The sequence below is a fragment of the Corythoichthys intestinalis genome, chromosome 6, assembly GCF_030265065.1.
Source record: "Corythoichthys intestinalis isolate RoL2023-P3 chromosome 6, ASM3026506v1, whole genome shotgun sequence".
NCBI lineage: Eukaryota > Metazoa > Chordata > Actinopteri > Syngnathiformes > Syngnathidae > Corythoichthys > Corythoichthys intestinalis.
In genome coordinates, this window is record NC_080400.1 from 41,247,314 (window position 1) to 41,267,269 (window position 19,956).

The 19,956-nt window shown below is 39.0% G+C and overlaps 1 protein-coding gene across 1 annotated transcript; it reads left to right on the plus strand.

Moving 5' to 3' along the window:
* The first annotated feature begins 1,117 nt into the window (after positions 1-1,117).
* Positions 1,118-18,943, plus strand: LOC130917930 (coatomer subunit delta). Its single transcript, XM_057839716.1, has 10 exons — positions 1,118-1,308; positions 9,777-10,040; positions 10,265-10,444; positions 13,558-13,763; positions 13,854-14,015; positions 14,127-14,292; positions 14,907-15,054; positions 16,102-16,210; positions 16,393-16,597; positions 17,174-18,943. The coding sequence occupies exons 1-10, from the start codon at positions 1,306-1,308 to the stop codon at positions 17,261-17,263; spliced, it is 1,533 nt and encodes a 510-aa protein (XP_057695699.1). The 5' UTR covers positions 1,118-1,305; the 3' UTR covers positions 17,264-18,943.
* The last annotated feature ends 1,013 nt before the right edge of the window (positions 18,944-19,956 follow it).

Consider the following 19,956-nt stretch of genomic DNA (forward strand, 5'->3'; position numbering starts at 1 on the left):
AAAGTGCACATTAACATGGAAGAAAAGCGGCATGGAAAATGAATGAAATTAATGAATGTTCTGAACCACCCAAATAAAATAAATGTAATTCAAATATTTCCTTTCTCTTAAAGATCTGATCAACTTTCCGTTGTATTGCCCCTTTACTTCAAAAGCCCCCCCCGTATTTGTTGTTCCAAAAAAGTGCATTTGAACCAATCACAGCTAACTAGCCATGCTGATCGCATGTCAGTATGTCAGCCAATTGAAAAGACAATAGAGTCCTTTTTGTTTTTTGTTTTTTCTGCGTGCGCTGTAGTGCATGTGCACTCACTGTGTGTGCAGGGCGACGCGACTTGTCAGATTACTGAGAGACACTGGGAAGCACTACGTAGAATAAATGAATAATAGATATCAGTAGAAACGGATGACGCTAAACAAGCTCTTCATTAGGCTTGTTGTTAACACTTGTGTATGTAAATCTGACATTAGTAGATTGTTCTTACAGGACGTGCGTGTGTGGCAGCGTGACAGAGTGTTTTTAAACATGGGGTTTTGACAGTTGCCGTCATAATTTCGGAATCAAAGCACCATATGCCAGAACGGGGTTCTGCCATTAAATACGATGATGGAACGCCGTTCCGGCGTGTTCTGTCTCATTTTCACTTTACCCATACCACTTTAGGGATGATAGGGACATCAGGGACATAACTTATGTCCCTACCATCTCTATGCAAACCTACGCCCACGATTCTCATAGAGATCTATTACTGGCTGGTGACAAAGTTCGGACAAACATTCTGAGGGGAAGGTTTAGCACAGTCTAGAAGGGTATTGTCTTTGGGGAAAAATTCATTTAACCCGTTGATCCAGCGCAGTGGAGCGAAATTCACTATGCAACCAACTGGCGTACACCATTAGCAGGGCATGTGAGACAGGTTGTGTACCAGCCTAACATTAACAAATATTTATTTTAGAGGATGAAATTACGAAATATGACTAAACATAAACAGACATTACTTGGAGGCAGCTAAATAATTGATATTCTGTGTAATTGAAATGTTTCAAACTGGGACTGAAGAATCACGTGGGGACGTGAATGCAACACGTCACAGTTTGCAGTGTGGGCTGGTCCAACGCTGCACTTCCGGTGGAGACGTGGCTCTGTCCTGCTGCCATATTGACGCTGGACTGGCTAACCCGCAGTCACACATCCTCAAGAGAGCTAGAGCCTTGTGCCTCGCCTATTCGGAGTGATTAGTACAACCCAAACTAAAAATAAGACAAGAAACTGAAGGTCTTCGTCATACAGCGAGAAAAACAAAAATGGTAAGTAGGAAACGTCAGATCCTGAAAGTGAACTACGTTTCGTTGGGCCTAGTGCTTCAAAACACAAGCTAACCTTGTGTAGCTACCTGACGTGAGATAAGTCACCCAAAAAGAAACAACACGACCAATTTTTTTGAGTGACACTACGTTTTTTTTTTTTTGCATAGCTGTAGTTCATGATGCGAATTATGTTGATCATCAAAATGAATTGTTTAACGGGGTGGGCGACAAGGTTTGTGCAGTCTGTGCTGACGTGAACTAGCTCGTTCCTGTCTCTAGCAAGAGCATCGCTAACTGCTGTCACTGTGCATATCCCTCTCAAAGCTTTAGATGACAAGTTCTGTCACTATAACATGATACAATTTGGAAAGCGTGATTCATTCTCACGTGACTGATTTATTTATTGAAGTTTCCTGGTTTACTAATTAATTATCAAAGAACTAATGTGTAAAACAGCATTTTGGGCATAATTTCAAATGATTGTTGTTCAATGTAGGTTGGGTGGCTTCAATTCCTCTTTTATAAGCACCTGCTTTGTCCATTACTTTCTGATTAGTTGAGAATCTTTGGCATGATGGCTCAATTGCGTATCTACTAGTTGATGCAGCTGTTGCAAATCGATACAAAAACAATCTTCAAAGCTATATTGGTTTCATTATGATTCCGTTCAGTTGGGAAACAATACGATTTGGAAATAAAGCAAACAAAATGATACAACTCAATACAACATGGAAACAAAGCAATACAATTCCATACGACCTAGTAAGGTGTGTGTGTGTGTGTGTGTGTGGGGGGGGGGGGGTGTTATGGACTTTGTCAAGCTTTTAATCCTGTTCTGCGGTCATTTCCCTGTCAAAACACATCCAGGGTGTTATCATAACCATTCATGTACAGTACAGGCCAAAAGTTTTGACACACATACTCATTCATGCATTTTCTTTACTTTTCTAACCCTAACCCTTTTTATTTACATTGCAAATTCTCACTGAAGTTAACAAAACTATGAATGAACACATGCGGAATTACGTACTTAACAAAAGAAGGTGAAATAACTATTAACGTATAATATTCTGGTATCTTTAAAAATAAATGCTCTGATCCTTTGATTCTTTGTTCGGATTACTTTTTTGCACTCTCTTGCCATTCTCTTGATGAGCTTCAAGACGGAGTCACCTAAAATGGTTTTTGACTTCACAGTTATGTCTTTTCAGGGTTGATTAGTGGAACGTATTGCTTTATCATTGGCGTTGGAACCTTCATTTTTGTTACATTGAATGGGGTGTGTCCAAACTTTTGGCCTGTACTGTATATTTGAGAAATTGGCGAATCTCTTCTGTCTACCAGTGTAAGCTGCTGAAAAGATCGGTCCTGCATAGCACCTTGTTGGTATCGTACAGTGTTTCCCACAGGATTTTAGGAGACTGTGGTGGGAGGGTCTCTGACCATAGGATTTTTTTAAACTGTGGTGGTGGGCTGCATCGGAGTCGGACAGCCACACCATGTCGTGCCACGGCGATTTATTTTTTTTTCATTATTTTTTTTCCCCCAAGAAGAACCATAACAAAGATATATTTGAAATATTTCATTAGCTAGGCTAATGTTATAGCTCTCAGCTACGGTACATGTATGTAAAATGCGTTGCTGATTACAGCTACCGTACCCTATGTAATAATGCGACTTTTTTTCTCGTAGCAATAGTACAACTTACATCTCGTAGTGACTCAGGGTTGGCAACCCAAACTGTTGAAAGAGCCATATTTGACCCCCCCCCCAAAAAAAAAAAAAAAAAACCTGATACAGTATGTCTGGAGCAGCAAAAAATTAAAAGCCTTGTACGAGCCTTATAATTATCAATACTAGCTATATTAGCCTACTATAAAAATGACTAAGTTGGCTAGAAATACATAATTAGCCTTCATGATTAAATGTTTATTTTCCCTGCAGTGGATCCTATAGCGCACCACGTGACTACTCTGTTGTACGATGACACCACAAGTTTAACTTCATTACAATATTAATGAATTGAAAGAATGTTTGTATCATGTTTGTCCTCCTAGAAATCCTATTAAAACAAAAAATATATTTCCCTCCCCCATCTTTTTCCATTAAAAAAAAAAAAAAAAAAAGCTCCGAAGCAGCACTAAAGAGCCGCAGGCGGCCCAAGAGCCGCAGGTTTCAGACCACCGTCGTAGCCCTCCTTTTTCCTTTTTATTTGACCCTCATAAGTACTACATTACCACAACAATAACAGTCCTTCTGTCAACTGACTGGGACTGGGGGAATTCTAATGGCCGTGTAAAGAGTTTTTCTTGATTCGGTGAGAATCCCCGTTGTTCGTGAACTAAATTTCCACACAAACGCACATCGAGGTACCATTAACTTAGCAAGGAGAGGTATGAGAGTCATTTTTCGAGTGTCCCAGAGCTCGCGAAATTGGGGGGGGGGGGGGGCATTTATCCAACTCCTGTCTGAAGTTGGCGTGTCGGTGTTGTGCCGAAAAATAGCCACTCCACGCGAAATGTCCCCCCGACGGGAGTGCCCACACGTCACTCATACAAACAGCCTTTTCTTACCAATCGATGGACACGGAAACGACGTTCTTGTACCGTGAATATGTATCATTTTACTCTGCTTGAACTAATAAATACTTTACTGTGACCAACGCTCTGAAAATAGAGCAAGGCTTTATTTTGGGCCCCGCCTCTCCGCGCAAGTTCAATCAAAGTTTGCTGTCCGTCCAAGACGGCCGTCCACCGCTCACTTTCGCCGAAAAGTCCGATCCAAACTATTGTAATGCCCCGGATATGGGGAAGAAGGAGAGAAGTCTGTATTTGCTTACCCACTTGATTGTGGTAACAATAATAAAGAAAAACAATAACAAAATAACAGCGGGCTGCTAAGACATGCGACCGCTATCTCTCGCTATCTCGCTCGTTCTCCCATTCTTCCTACTCGTTCCCCTTGCGTCTCTTAAATAAATAAATAAAATACTACTCTAAAATAGAGCTGTCCCGACTAGTCGACATAGTCGACGTCATCGATGACGTAAATCCGTCGACGAGCACAACATCCCGTCGACGGTTAATGAAGGGTTAAAAAAAAATATGCGCGGAAAGTTCAGAATGTCGGATGCTCTGTATGCAAGCGGGGAAAGCGGCACAAAGCCAAAAAAGCGCACCAGAGTGTCCAAAACATTGACTTATTTCAAAGAAATAAAGGAGGGTACACTCTTGTGTCCTGTCTCTTCACTGCCAAGCTTGGCTGCACGTCGGCCGTGAATAAACACCTCAAGCGCCGTCACCGTTTGTAAAAAAAAATGTTTCTTTCATTTTTTGTACACCAGAGGGTGCTGTCGCTTTACTAAATAATAATGTTTCATTGACAATGGGCCTATAATGTGCTATTAGTATTGCCAACTGAAAGGTTTATTTCATGTTATGGTTTATTTTATGGTATAGAAAATTATATAAGGTTAAAAGGTCATAAATATATACAGTATATACAGTGATTGCACTCAAGGAAGAGATTGTCAATGATAAGGTAATAAATTAAGGTAAAGGAAATTCATATAGGCAATTCATTGATATATAAATAAGGTTTAAAACGAAAAAGGTGAAAAGTTTTCGTTAATTTCTAATTCTGTTGTTTTATTTGTATGCACCGTAGCTCTTACAGTGTGATTACATCAAGGATGGAATAAAAGTTGTAAACCATCAGTTTAAGAGACCATCTTTTCAATCGGGATGCTACACTAGTTAATTCTATCAGCATTTGAAGTCATTGTTTATTTGTGATTTATTATTGTTATTTACGTGTTTATTTGTACTTTAGTAAATATTTTAAGTGTTCCAATATGTTTTTTGTGAATTGATAAGTGTCAACAAAAATTTCATTGCTAAATTAGTAAACAAAAACAAAAAATATTTTTTTAAATTATTAGATTAGTCGACTAAAAAAATAAAAATAAAAATAAAAAAATAGTCGGCTGACTAATCGGGAGAAAATTAGTCGTTTGGGACAGCCCTGCTCTAAAATGCTGCTCGCTCGCGCGGGTGGTAGAGTGGAGTGGGCTACAGCTGTGTAATCGGCTGACTGACGCATCTGATTAGTTTTTTTTTTTTTTTTCCCCCCGGCGTTGGGGTGGGGGGTGTCAAACGAGCGGGCCGCCACAGTCTCGTTCATTGGTGGGAAACACTGTCGTACCTCCTCTCCTCTGACATTCAAAGCTAGCATATAGCAATCAGATGCATCCTGCGACAGTCCCTGTACCCACTCCGATTTTGCAGAAAAGTCACTCTTCGGCTCCGACACAGGAGTGTAGGCATGGACTATGTTTTCTGTTGCCATTTTACAAAAAACGCTGGTAAAACGGAACTTTCTCTAATTTGCTCAAAAAACACTCTTCCGAAAACAAAGGTAATCCAGCCGGAGGATAACGGAGTGAGAATACGTCAGTGGTGGGAACAACGTTCTTCAGTCCCATTTCCAGCCGTTTGAGACAACCATGTTACAAAAGAAATTTTCTATTAAGTCATGTATGAAATGAATAGCTTTCACAAATTGACTCAAGATAAAATGGTTACTTGAGTGTTCTTTAGAATGATACTATATGCCTGAAAATGGCATGGGCCTCTTTAAATCTATAGACATGTATCATAAAGAAGCCAATTACACAAAAATGACATCTTCAAGAATATTTCCAAAAAGATAAAAGGCAATTTTTTTCTTCATGGCACTGTAAGAATTAACAATCTCAGATAATAAATGACATTGACATTAAAAAAAAGAAAAAAGAAAAAAAGAATGCATGGCATTGTTCGAATGGGATCGAAGTATTTAAAAAAATACATGTGGAATTTGGTCGGTAACAAAAGTGCAACATTTGTAGCTAATATAGCCTAGTGATTTGGCAAGTGGGGAAAAATATGCAATGTTTTGGTGGTAATATTGCATAGTTCTTTTAACACAACAGTTAAGTAAAAAACGCAACCAAAAAAATTGAAATAAAGGGCTACTTCTAAACTTGAAAATGTCTGTTCAAGTGCAAGTAGTAATAGTAAGCATGATGCAGGAAGCTTTTATATAGGGATGCAGCTATCGATTATTTTAGTAGTCGATTAATTGATGAACTAGTTAGTTCGAATAATCGAGTAATTGGATAAAAAAGAATTAAAATACGGTGTTTAAAAAAAATAAATGAGGATCTAGAAAAGAAAAGGACTATTGGCTAACTTACATAGTAAAAGTCCTCTAGCTTAAAGTGCCTGTGACACGAAAAAGCATGTTTATTTCATAATACACGCGGTATTTTATGCCCCTGAATGATATGGGCCGCTTGGATGTGTGTGGAAGCGATCGCTATTTTGATTTAGTTTTTTGAATCCCGCGCCATGAAAATGAGTGACTTCCGGCTTCGGTCTTGCATTGAGGAGGAGGGCGCTGTGACGTGTACGGTAGAAGACGTCCTCTTCACGCTACAGTGTACTGTTGTGTATGAGGACGAAGGATTCAGCTGATTTTGCGGATTAATACGTTTATTTTTCGTATCACGCCAGCCAAACGGCTGCAGAAAAATCATTCTGTATGAGGGAGAGGCGTATGCGCCTTTTTGGAGTTTCAAAAGGTTCCCATTCACCGTGGATATTGACTGTGGGACCATTGGACATCTTGTTTTGTATTATGTCAAGTACGAATACAGCGATTACAAAGTAAACACTACAAACTTCCTTTAAATGAAGGACTACTTACGTTTGATCATTGATAGGCATGTAAAAAGCTCTCCTAATGCTCATTAGCAGCAGCACGTTAGCTGCACAACAACTCCAGCCACCCTCCTCCGGGGAACGAACTGTAAATTGCTCTCTGTCGGGCAGTTTGCCGATCCGCGAAGACAATCGACAACCGGGTCGTCATGTCAAATAATTCAGGATATTTATGTGTGATTTTCCGCTTTGAAGACTTTGAAACATCACTCGGTTCAGGTTAGCATGTCGGCTAGCTGTCACGCCTTCTGGTTTGTTTACATTCTCCGAAGCCGGGGAAGGGAAATGACTTATGTCCGATTTAGGTGTCATAAAATATCGTTCGGGAGGTGCGACAGTAAAGGTGAAGTCGACAGTTTTGACCATTATGGAGTAATTTTCCCATGTCGTCCTGAATAAATGCATTTTTATTATTTCATATTCCATCCAGCACAAGACTGTTATTTGTCATGACAATGCCATTTATTTAGCAATTGGGGAAAATACTTGGATAAAAAGAACATCCTGTAAAAAATATTGAAGTAAAGAGACAGAAACAATGACATTTTGCCGCTCTCTTCGTCGCGTTTTCCTCGTTGTGAATAGTTCCCCCTCGACGGGCTGACTGGTCCTTCTCAAGCCATTTATATAGCTTTTGGGGAAAAATACTTGGATAAAAAGAATATCCTGTAAAAATATTGGAGTAGAGAGACTGAAACAATGACATTTTGCGGCTCTCTTCGTTGCATTTTCCTCGTTCTGAATAATTCCCCCTCAATAGGCTGAATAGTAAAACCGATGAGCCCAGTCTACCGCTGACGTCATCCACCTCTTGGGGACGCTAAAGCCCTATAATGGTAGGCGTGGCTAACCGGCAGATTAAAAGACTAATTTCTCGTCATCTGTGCTTTGCTAAATTGTTGTATATAGTCGAATCGTCTCAAAATATGATTCTAATTCACATAATAATGCCATTTAAGACTTTTTTTCTCGTGTCATATGCTCTTTAAATACTATAAAATGCTAACTTTTTAATTTTTTTTATTTTTTACAATGCTCTTAACAAATGGTCCAAACACATATTCCCACAGAAAGACTGCTAAATACTGTATACTTATAAATTAAATTACAAAATCATTAAAAAGACATTAGCTTAAATAAAAACTTTGCTTATGTTGGTCTTAACAGGGAATAGTTGGATTCAGCCATGTGAAATGAGTTATGTCATATTCACTGTTGCTACTAGAGAGCAGTACATCCACCCAAAATCAATAAAACTAAATGCAAACACTTTCAAAACAAACCATTACAACGCCACTTTAATTAAACAAATACTCGAAGCAGCAAACTTTAATTTGAATCCTTTTTCTATAATTCTTTAATCTCTAATCGAATCACTCAAGTTTATTGATTACTCGTTGCAGCACTACTTTTATATTTAAGTTGGTCCGCAATTGTAGTCATACTTCCTCCTTCATACTACCTGATAGCGTTTGTTACGCTCGCGGTGTTTTAAAAAAAGAAACCTCCTAGGATACAGCTTCCTAGTCTCACGTTAGCCATTGCACATCTTGACCGCTGATGTACCTCTGTATTAATGGCATATTTTGTGTCGATTTACTATCGATACAGTAGTATTTCATGCCTTTACGAAAGGATCAAATTATTTTTCCGTCACACATTTGATCAGCCAATTCGTCTTACCATTTGGAAAACATACAAAATGTTTAATCCTTTAATATAGCGTTTTTGTTATGCTCATTTTAAAGTACATATAGTAACAAGTAGAGGTGGGAATCTTGGGGTACCTAACGATTGGATTACGATTCAGAGGCTCCGATTCGATTATTGATGTCACCCTAACCACCCCCCTTTTAATGTTTTGAACATTAGTTCCAAAATAGTTTAAAAATCCTATTAGACTAAACCAAACTAATATTTAAGTATCAAGTTAACAGTTAAAAACATTAAATAAAATACTCAAATCCCCATTTTGTATCAGTAGCTTTAAACTACATTCAATTAATTTAATGATGTGAATCAACCGTTAAAGTTGATAAAATTGCTCCCGTTATTCCATAATTTCCCTTCTAATTACAACATGTCAAAGTTTTACTTTTACTTTTACTTACTTTTACTATTACTTAAAGATAGATTCAAGTCAAGATTTTGCTGAGTTAGGAGTATTTCAGATAAAAAGTTAATTAGGTTCGTTACAACAGAGCCTTCTAGAGAAGTCTACTGCTTTAAGATAGCGGCTGTTTACAACGCGGCAACTACTAAACGGCAAGCCTGTCGTTTCGCATCTAGTTCTTTTTATATGTTCTAACACCGCAGTCGTCTGTCATTTAGCATCTAGTTCTGCATATATGTGATATCTACTGTGGCCGTATGTTAGTAGCAACTAGCAACTGGGCGTTGTTTGAACCAGCTGTCGGCCGCAGTCAGGTATTTTTGTTTTTTTATCTAGTGGCATGAGTTGAACATAATATTTGCTCTTGGTCCGTTCTTCATTGCGTCCTGAAGACCGCACTGTGTTTTAGTTCTGCTTTACCTGGTATAATTCAATAATCGGAATTTGGATGTTTGTGAATCGTTCTCTAACCTTATACGGCCGAATCGCGAATAATCTAAGAATCGGAAATTTCGCACGCCTCTTGTAGCAAGTCTGCCTGTCACCACTGTGTTGTATGAGACATAAAGTAAGAAATACTGTGCCATCTGCAGGTGCTGTTGGCAGCGGCGGTGTGCACCAAGGCTGGCAAGGCCATCGTTTCACGACAGTTTGTCGAAATGACGCGGACAAGAATTGAAGGTCTTCTAGCTGCATTCCCCAAACTGATGAACACAGGGAAGCAGCATACCTTTGTGGAAACAGACAGTGTCCGTTATGTGTACCAGCCCCTGGAGAAGCTCTACATGGTCCTTATTACCACCAAGAACAGCAACATCCTTGAGGACCTTGAGACACTCAGACTTTTCTCTCGCGTGGTAAGCCCTCCCGTGTTGGAGTGATTTCACCTCTGTGTTGTTGTGTGCTCCCAATTATATTTGCAATGTTTTTGCGTTTACTGTCCACACTTGACCTAGAGCCATCAGTGTGTCTTTCCGGTAAACACAACCATGTTTAATTCCCTGAATATTTGAAAATTGAAATATTTAAGAACAATTGTTACTGCTACACATACCAAATAAACATCTCTTTCTCCTTACAGATCCCAGAATACTGCCGGGTGCTGGAGGAGAGCGAAATATCAGAGCACTGTTTTGACCTGATCTTTGCCTTTGATGAGATTGTGGCTTTAGGGTACAGAGAGAACGTCAACCTGGCTCAAATCCGCACCTTCACAGAGATGGACTCCCATGAGGAGAAGGTTTTCCGTGCAGTTAGAGAGGTGAGATCATCACAAAGCTGTCTTAATTTACCGTATTTATGGGGAATATAAAGCGCACTTAAAATCCTTTATTTTTCCCAAAATTGAAAGTGCGCACTATAATACTGTGTCCATTATATGGATTCTGGGTGGGCTTATGGCCTCAAACCTTTTTTTGTTGGAGCATAGCTGTATTATAGTTCTCCAGTAAAGTGCTCAAGACCTGCAATAACTCATCAAACCCATTAAAAAAAAGCAACCTAACAAATAAATAAATTGAAAACTCAAAAATAATTACAATGATAAAATATAAAGAATGACTAAAGTATTACATTGATCAGGTGTGCCATATGTCTACTAAGTCATTTCTTGGTGATGCGCCTTATAATCTGATGCGCTTTATAGTCCAAAAATGTTAGTTTTTTTAGTAGATTTGCTAGTTTTCTTTTGTTTTAATTTTCTTTTTATTGTTTTTTTTTTATTAGTTTGAAATAGGGCTGCGACTAATGATTATTTTTATAATTGATTAATCGGATGATTAATTAAACGACTAATCGGATAAATGTTAGTTTTTTTTTTTTCCTCCAACTACGTTTACAATGTAGTGGATTTGCCTTGAAGTTCTTTTAGGCATGTTCTAAGTAACAGTGGAGACAAAACTGATGATTATTTCCTTCAAAAACAATATTTTATAACAGCTTCCTGACTCTGACGGAGGCGCACTGAACACTCAGATTAGTTGGCAACTACCGGTAATTTATTTTATCGATTAAATCTATTAGTTGTTGCAGCCTTAATTTTTGAATTAGTTTTTCAAACGTTGGTTTATTCGTCAGGTGCAGGATAAAATCGAATAACATAATGCTCATAAAACGGATAACTTTTTTGGGGGGATAGTCATATAGAACAACCAACTTTAACAGTCCACAACATAGCCTGAAGTGCAACCACCAGGTGTGCCTGCCTAGTACATATCAAAACACATAAACTGAAGACACACAGGAATAACGAATATAAGCCCACACATCAGCCAAAGTTCATATTTCTTGATAGCCAGGAGTGACTGAGGTTCTAAAGTTTGATGATGGCTACATAGAAATAAACTATCTTTTCAATATAAGTCATTCTGTATAAATCGCTTGCAGTAAGATTTGCAGGTCACAACAAAACTAAAAATGTCATCAGCAAGTCTTACTAGATATAGTACTTCTGATCCCTAACAAAAGTCGTTCTACTGCAATGTGATGTAAGAAGTCGTTAGTTGTGCTGCAGTAAACTATTGTCACTAATTTGCACAAAACATTTTTTTAATAACCCCTATTCGAAAGACAACCTGTTGATCAAGGGTGTGTTGCTTAGCTCCCTAAAGGTTGGGAAACACTGATCTGTAGGATACAATTTAGAGCTCAGCACTAAACCTCGGGAGATGCCTCAAGTAATCACTAAACAATTAAAAAGCAAGCATGGGGCTCTAATGCACTTTATTGAAACACGCCATAGCACTTAATACTCATTCATTCGATCACACTTGAACGTACACAAGTAATATTAATAAATCTTACCCATACCTCTGCAATGGATGAGAACTCTGGTGTGAACAAAACATGTCAGCAGATTTACTTAGACTTGGAGTATCTTGTTTGAACCAGCAAAATATTATACACAGTGCAGAGGTTGCGCTAGACTTTTTCGTTGTCTGTCATTTTGACTGACAGGGTCATAAAAATCCGGTCATAATCTATTTTTACCCGTCACTTAAATTTTAAAAATGATGATAATGATATTGTGGTGACCCTTTGTTTGGCATAATTCACCTTCCGTACTTGTGTGTCCATTTGGCCGAGCGCGTTACCGGCTACGACACAGTCACGTGACAGAGACACTTAAGAGCCGCGCGCGTTCCGGCTTGAATAGAGAGTTCACAGAGAGCAGCAGAGCTACAGCGGCTGGACACAGCAATTCGAGCTAACAAGACTCTTAACATTGCATACCGCTTCAACATATTCAATAGTATTTAGTTTTCATTCATTTTAAATTAATATTCTGTCCGAACAAGCTTAACAGAGAATCCACACCGTGCCATCATCACACATCAAGCAGATGAGGTTACATATGGAACAATGAAATTAACAGTTCACCTGCTGTGACCTGAACGCAGTCTCACACTTTCCTCCTGGTGCGCATGGACTTGAATTGCGTGCCCGCTTGTGCAGTCCCTCTTTTTTCACCTCTTTTATCAACACCATCGTCGTTTTGGGGCTTTTTGAAGAAACTTCGGACACTCAGTTGCCTTGACATTTTTCAGAGTAAGGCCAACGACGTCATGCATCAAGAGAGACAATAGCTAACTAATATGCTCACTCGCCACCCTGTGGTCTGGAGTGTGAATTGCAACCTGTCAAAATGACAGATGGACTTCAGTTTTTTCCGTCACCGTTTTAAAAAAATCGGTCAACGACGGAAAATATTCGGTTAACGCGACCCCTGATACAGTGGACCCTCACGATATGCGCAGTCTGTTTCACGACCAAGCTCGTATTAGGAATGTGCTCGTATTGTATTTTCTCCAAATGGAATAATTGAATTCCACTTAATGCGTGCAAGACTTGCCTCAGCCCCCCCCCCCCATGTTATCCCTAAAAAATAACAATAATTCAAGGCATAATTTTTTAAGGCTAAATGAAAATGAAATTAAAGGTTAAAAACAATGCTATTTATATACAAGCACTTACCACGAGGGCTGAGACGACGTAACAAAAGTTCGAGCCAGACGGATGCTAATTCTTTTTTGCGAGTGTGGTCATTCCTTTCATTGCAGTTATAGCCATGATACCCTCAAGATAGCCAACACTTTTTTGTTTTTAATGTTTTCTATGATTTCTTGCCTTGGTTCAATTCAGAGCGTTCCAAGCAAAAGAGAGCTCTCATGACACCTATGGGGCGCTGTTTGTAAAGCAGCACATGCTGAAAAATAACAGCAACATTTTGTCACATTTAGTGCCAAACCAAGTTTAAAATGTGTTTTGGACTCTGGACGCGTGGGAAAGGCTTTTCTGCTGCTTGTTTGGTGAAAATTTGCTCACATACACTGATTGTATTGGCCAATTTTTAAAATGTATTTTGTTAAACCACAGACTCAGGAAAGAGAGGCCAAGGCTGAAATGAGGAGAAAGGCCAAAGAGCTGCAGCAGGCGAGAAGGGATGCTGAACGTTCTGGCAAAAAGGGACCAGGTTTTGGTGGCTTTGGCAGTGGTGGCATGAGCAGCATCTCCTCAGGCTCTATCATCACGGAAACCATCGTAGAACCTGAAAAGCCCAAGATAACACCAGCTCCAGTCAGGTACAGAAAATGAGAAAGTTCAAAATTTGCTCTGTCGTTGGTGTTTTGAATTGTCAAGGAGTGTTTGACATTGTTTCTCCCCCTTTTCAGACCAAGTGGACCAAGTAAGGCCCTGAAGCTGGGTGCTAAAGGGAAAGAGGTGGACAACTTTGTTGATAAATTAAAGTCTGAAGGAGAAACTATCATGCCGTCCTCTGGGAAAAGAGGCTCAGATGTTTCAAAAGCTCTACCATCGCCAGTGAATGTAGAGAGGTATGGCAATGAATTCCCACAATATCTTCTTTTCATTTAATGAAATTGTATTAACAGTCTACTTCTGATGGTCCTCCACTCACCATCTCTTTTATTGTGTGCGCTCTACAGTGTACATCTCCGTGTTGAGGAGAAGATCTCGCTCACTTGTGGGCGTGATGGTGGGCTGCAGAACATGGAGGTTCTGGGCATGGTGACGCTCCGAGTCACAGATGACAAGAACGGACGCATTCGCCTTGTTCTTGTAAATAATGACAGTAAAGGGCTACAACTACAAGTAGGTGCTTTTCAAAATTTAGCCTCATTTAATCGTCACACATGAAGTAATGTAACTCATTGGCTGCCATTGATAATGAGAGGAACTGTTTCTACATTGACCACACAGTGACATTGCCATATTACTAATTATTACACGAACTATGGAAACAAACCAACCAACCGACCAAATTGCCATATTACTAATCATAACACGAACTATGGAAACAAACAAACAAACCAACCAACCGACCAAATTAAATCGATCAAAACGCAAAACATCATCAACATAAGATTTTGATAAAAAGAATGTTTTTATTTAAAAAATGATCAGAAACATCCAAGTTCCTTTTTTTTTTTTTTTTTTTTTTTTTTTTTTTTTTTTTTAAATTGCTTTAGGTGGATTGTAACTGATAAATCTACATATTGTATCGAATCGATAGAAGGCCCTTGTTAGACTTTGCAATATTATATACATGTATCGTTGTCCGATGGATTGATATTGGCATGAAATTGATTTACACCCATTAACTACTAAATATTTTATTCCTAAATTTGTTTTGTATTAATGTATATTAGTTGCTAAAATGTCATTTGACATTAACCATTGATTACCCCCCCCCCTCCCCCCGCCAGACGCATCCCAATGTGGACAAGAAGTTGTTCACCGCCGATTCAGTGATTGGCCTGAAGAACCCTGAGAAGTCCTTCCCTCTCAACAATGATGTTGGCGTCCTAAAATGGAGACTACAGACCACAGACGAGTCACTTATACCTTTAACCAGTAAGTCCAAATAGATTTCGGCATATGTTATTTATTCATTATTATTTTTTGCCAAGGTCCGTTCAAATTATTGTGGAAGGTGTATTGAAAAATAGCCTGGGGCAACGTTCAGGGAAACTGCCTTTCATTGCTTGTTGCTACAAAAGTGACCCTACACAGCCACAAAGCATTGGCCAATTTAACCCGGAGTAGTCGCCTACTTCGTCACGGCAAGCAGAGGGATGAGTTCACTGAGTGACTGTTATCACTGAGGACTGGGCGAGATGGTGCTGGTGTAGCGAGCATAAAATTAATGTGCGTGTTAGTAACAAAATACGATTTGGCTTTTTAAAAGCTTTTTAAAAATCTCCTGCAGTGCCAACTTTTGGCTCGGTATGTGCCTTTCGAACCATCGTAGATGTCACATACAAGTTGTCTTCCCAAGTCTGCCTCTAAAATACTGGGAAGCCAGTTAGAGAAGTGCTTTAGGCATCTCTATATTTTATATAACATTAAATGAAGTCTTCCTAGTCCTGTGTCTTTCCATTAGATATAGGGTTGCAATACACTAATGAAGAATCCCGTGATTAGTAACAAAAATGCATGTGGTAATATTGGCGTTAACCATTGTAGGAATTTTAAGTAGAAAACAACTAATATTGTGCTGTGCTTTCATTTAATTCTTTGTTTATTGTTAATCTGGGTTTATCGTGATTACTGTCAAATAATCAAGACATACAGGAAAAACGAGATGTGGCAACTGCCAAAGTTTTCTTGCTTCATTTTTTATAAGCAGCATGATAAAACTACGTAATTATGGGTGGCTTTCAGTGTTTGTAATGTAGCAATTGGTTAAGCAACAATCATATCAAATTGATTTAAATGCAAAGCAGCAATCAACACCGTTTTTTAGATTTCTATCCATCCATCCATCCATCCATCCATCCATCCATTGGGATGCTTAAAAAAAAGCAAAACAAAAATAAAGGATTTCACACTTGAAGGGTGAAGATCTAACTTCTCCAAATGCCCCCTCAAAGATGCTTCACAATGTCTTTCTTTCTTCAGTAAACTGTTGGCCTTCAGAAAGCGGCACTGGCTGTGACGTAAATATCGAATACGAGCTGCAAGAGGAGAGCCTGGAACTCAACGACGTCGTCATTACCATACCAGTGCCGTAAGTAGATAAATTGTAATAGTAAATAATCTTTTTGTGTGGTCAATAAGAGAACACATTGACGGAATTAGCTTTACAGAAAATATGTGGTCTTTGCTTAAATAGCAATAAAATACAAAAATAATACTTTATAGTTGTTATCATAAAGTGTGTTACATCATAGTGGATCTGTCTCCGTGTAGGTCTGGTGTGGGTGCTCCTGTTATTGGAGATCTGGATGGAGAGTACAAACACGACAGTAGGCGAAATGTCCTGGAGTGGTGCCTACCTGTCATTGATGCCAACAACAAGACTGGCAGCCTGGAGTTCAGCATTAGCGGGCAGCCCAATGACTTCTTCCCCGTTAATGTGTCCTTTGTGTCCAAACGCAACTATTGCGACATTCAGGTAGGAACTTGGATTGAAAGAGGCTAAATCTTTTTTTTTAATGCTCTAAATGATACATGCTGCATTTTGAAAGTCTTTTTTTAACATCAACTGGCTTTTGTAGTTGTCAGATAAGGGGTGTCTACTTTTTCCTCTGAGGGCCACTTTCAGCAAACTGCTGAAAAGGTGTCTGTTTGAATCACGACCTCGACATTTCTAGCTAAATCTAAATGTGAAGGATAACTTGTAGTATTTGCATATTTTTGTAGTATATTTGTCTGTGCATATGCCAAAAATTATCCAAATTGTTGATTTGGACACATTTTATGGACCCACCCCTGGCTTGACACAAACACTCCCAGCTGCTAAGACCCATTGTCCTCTAGTTTCTTTGAACGCAAGAAGCATTTCGAAGGCTATTTTTAATACAGGCCACGGGCCACATTTATTTGGAAGACAGGCCGGACTTTGAATCGAATGCCGTGATTTAGTTCCTCATGCTTTTTCCACTTGATTGGATTAAACTGTATGCTTTGCTCTCAATTTGCAACATGTTCATAGTAATGAACATCTTTTCTTTTTCTCTCTCTGCACCAGGTTGCCAAAGTGACCCACGTTGATGGAGACAGCTCTGTTAGATTCTCTTTGGAGACCTCCTTTGTTGTTGACAAATATGAAATCCTGTAAGAATTTTTGAAGAAAAGTGAAAATAAATAGCCCACAAAAATTAGTCCAAATCTGCTCCAGAGAACGATTGACAATTCCTTGCCTGCCCACCCTGTATACTATTACACAGACTGTGTACGTCAACAGGACTTCATCATCCCTTCTGGCAAATCCGCTACCAAGTGCTGGAACAGCTGCAGTGGTTTATTTATGTTTCTAAGAGCAGGAAGGATCAGTTAAACAGTAATTGAAATTTCAGAACTATATTGATTATATTGTTACCGACCTGAATGGAGGCCGAGGATGATTGCGGGCGGGCCACTGGTCACATCGTGCTCGGGACAAGCTTTTGGGGAACCTGACAACACGGTGCAATGGTATCAGCCTTCACTCCAGTTGGCCCAAATACTCAACATGCACCCAACTGTTATTCTTTCTTCTCTATGTTGCATTGCAATAGTTTGATAATGCTGATCGGGGTTCTTGTTTTCTTTTTCTGATTTTGTGTCCTAAACTGTTCTCATGTCTGTCATTATAAGCAATCAAACTGTTGTTGCTCTCGCCAATATTTTTTCCCCATGCAAGGACACTTTACTAAAAAAGGTTACAGATTGGACCTTGTCTCAAAAGCAATTACTCATTATATATCTGCGGCCATTTTCGTTAACATCATAGAGGAGTCTTTTCTTTTTAACATACCTTTTTGCTGTGTAATTGGTCATTTTACACCACATGGCATTGAAGTATGACAGTGGAAAGCAGATGTACCCAATGAATATATTTGAGTATTTCAATTTAGATATTTTTGTAATTCCCTGGTAACCCTTCTTTGCACAAAAGTCTAGTTGTGTTACAGTAATGGCAATTACATTGTGGGGAGTGGTAATTTAGACAAGGGCCAAAAACAAATCCAAATAACCCACAGAAATAAGTTATTGGGCACTCCATAACCAGCGGCTCACACCCATATCCATCAATGTATTTTTTTTCTTGACATCTAAGATTAAATCAATATTCAAAAATTGATAATAGCCATATTAGTACGGTATTATTACTTGTGGATCTCTGGTAAATCACTTTTTAGTTACTTCAGTGACATTACGGCCTCCACAATAATTGGCAGTAATGGACCTTGAATGTTGGTTTGCCACCCACCAACGAAGCAGACATTAGGGCTGATTGTATTTTATAAACGGTCAATGGGCTGAATAAGTCAAAATGCCCGTTTTACGTTCATTTTGGTAGCGACCAGATGACGGTTGCTTCTTACACGTAGAAAAGTCAAAAAAGGGCTTTGGCTGAAGGATACCTATTTATTACAGATCAATTTCCATATACTGTCTGATTTTGGGCCATGTTTGCCCATGAAAAGCTGTAAAGACTGCCAATTATTGGGATTTTTTTTTCCTCGGGCATGGTACATCCATAGCAATTATAAATCACGAGAGGTCCACAGGTAATGCATTCCAATCCTGTGCGAATCTGCCTTTTTTTTTTTTTTTAAACAACTAAATATTTCAGTGATTTTGGGGTGGTTTATTTTTCACTTGAACTCCCCAAATTTCAATTTAGCAAGGGTTGTATGGCCGAGTTGAAAATGACTAAAGCGTTTTTTATTTCTGAAGGGAATCGTAACATTCCATTGTACTATTAGGGGGAAAGCAGAATCTTTAATGTAATAAAATGTATTCTTGAAAGGTTCATGGTTGGGAGTTATTGTCATTACTTAATATTGCACTGTAATTAGGCAAGGCGTGGGGTGGCGTGGCTCAGTGGTAGAGTAATTGTCCCCCAACCCAGAGGTTGTGGGTTCGATTCTCCGCCCTGATGAACACGTCTAAGTGTCCTTGAGCAAGACACTGAACCCCGCATTAATCCTGGTGCTGCGTCACCAGTAGGTGGATGGTGAGATAGTGTAAAGCGCTTTGAGTGCCTAGAAAGGTGGAAAAGCGCTATATAAGTGTAACACCAACACCAAGGCAAATTTATTTATATAGCACAATTCAACACAAGGCAATTCAAAGTGCTTTACATCACATGAAGACCATAAAAATCACATTTAAATCAACACAACGTAAAAACCAAGAGAAAAGATCGCATTTAATCACAGAATAAAAATAAAACAAAAACTACTACTACTAATAATAATTGAAATCAGCAATGGAGATAAGCACAAGAGGAATAGAAAGCAGATAGATTGAATTATATAGACAGTTATGGATATGCAGTGCTAAACAAAAGCGTTTTTAGCCCTGATTTAAAAGAGCAAACAGTTTGAGCATACTTCAGACGTTCGGGTAACTTGTTCCAGAGGTGAGGACTAATAATAACTAAATGCTGCCTCACCCTGCTTGGTTCTTGTTCTTGGAACATGGAGAAGACCGGTTCCAGACGACCTTAGGGGTCTAGATGTCTCGTAGGAATCTAACAAGTCAAGCATGTATTTTGGTCCAAGGCCATTAAGTGTTTTGTAGACGAGCAGTAGTATTTTATAGTCTATCCTTTGACTCACTGGAAGCCAGTGTAGCCATTTCAAAACCGGTGTAATGTGGTCCAGCTTCCTTGTATTTGTGAGGACTCTGGCTGCAGCATTCTGTACTAGCTGCAGCTTCCTGACTGATTTTTTATCAAGACCTGTAAATATACCGTTGCAGTAGTCCAATCTGCTGAAAATGAATGCATGCATAAGTTTTTCCATGTCTTGTTGAGTCAGA

Coding starts and splice junctions, on each gene's coding strand:
- LOC130917930 (XM_057839716.1), top strand. Junction 10,445..13,557: donor TTTTCCGTGCAGTTAGAGAG/GTGAGATCATCA, acceptor GTTAAACCACAG/ACTCAGGAAAGAGAGGCCAA. Junction 14,293..14,906: donor GTAAAGGGCTACAACTACAA/GTAGGTGCTTTT, acceptor TCCCCCCGCCAG/ACGCATCCCAATGTGGACAA.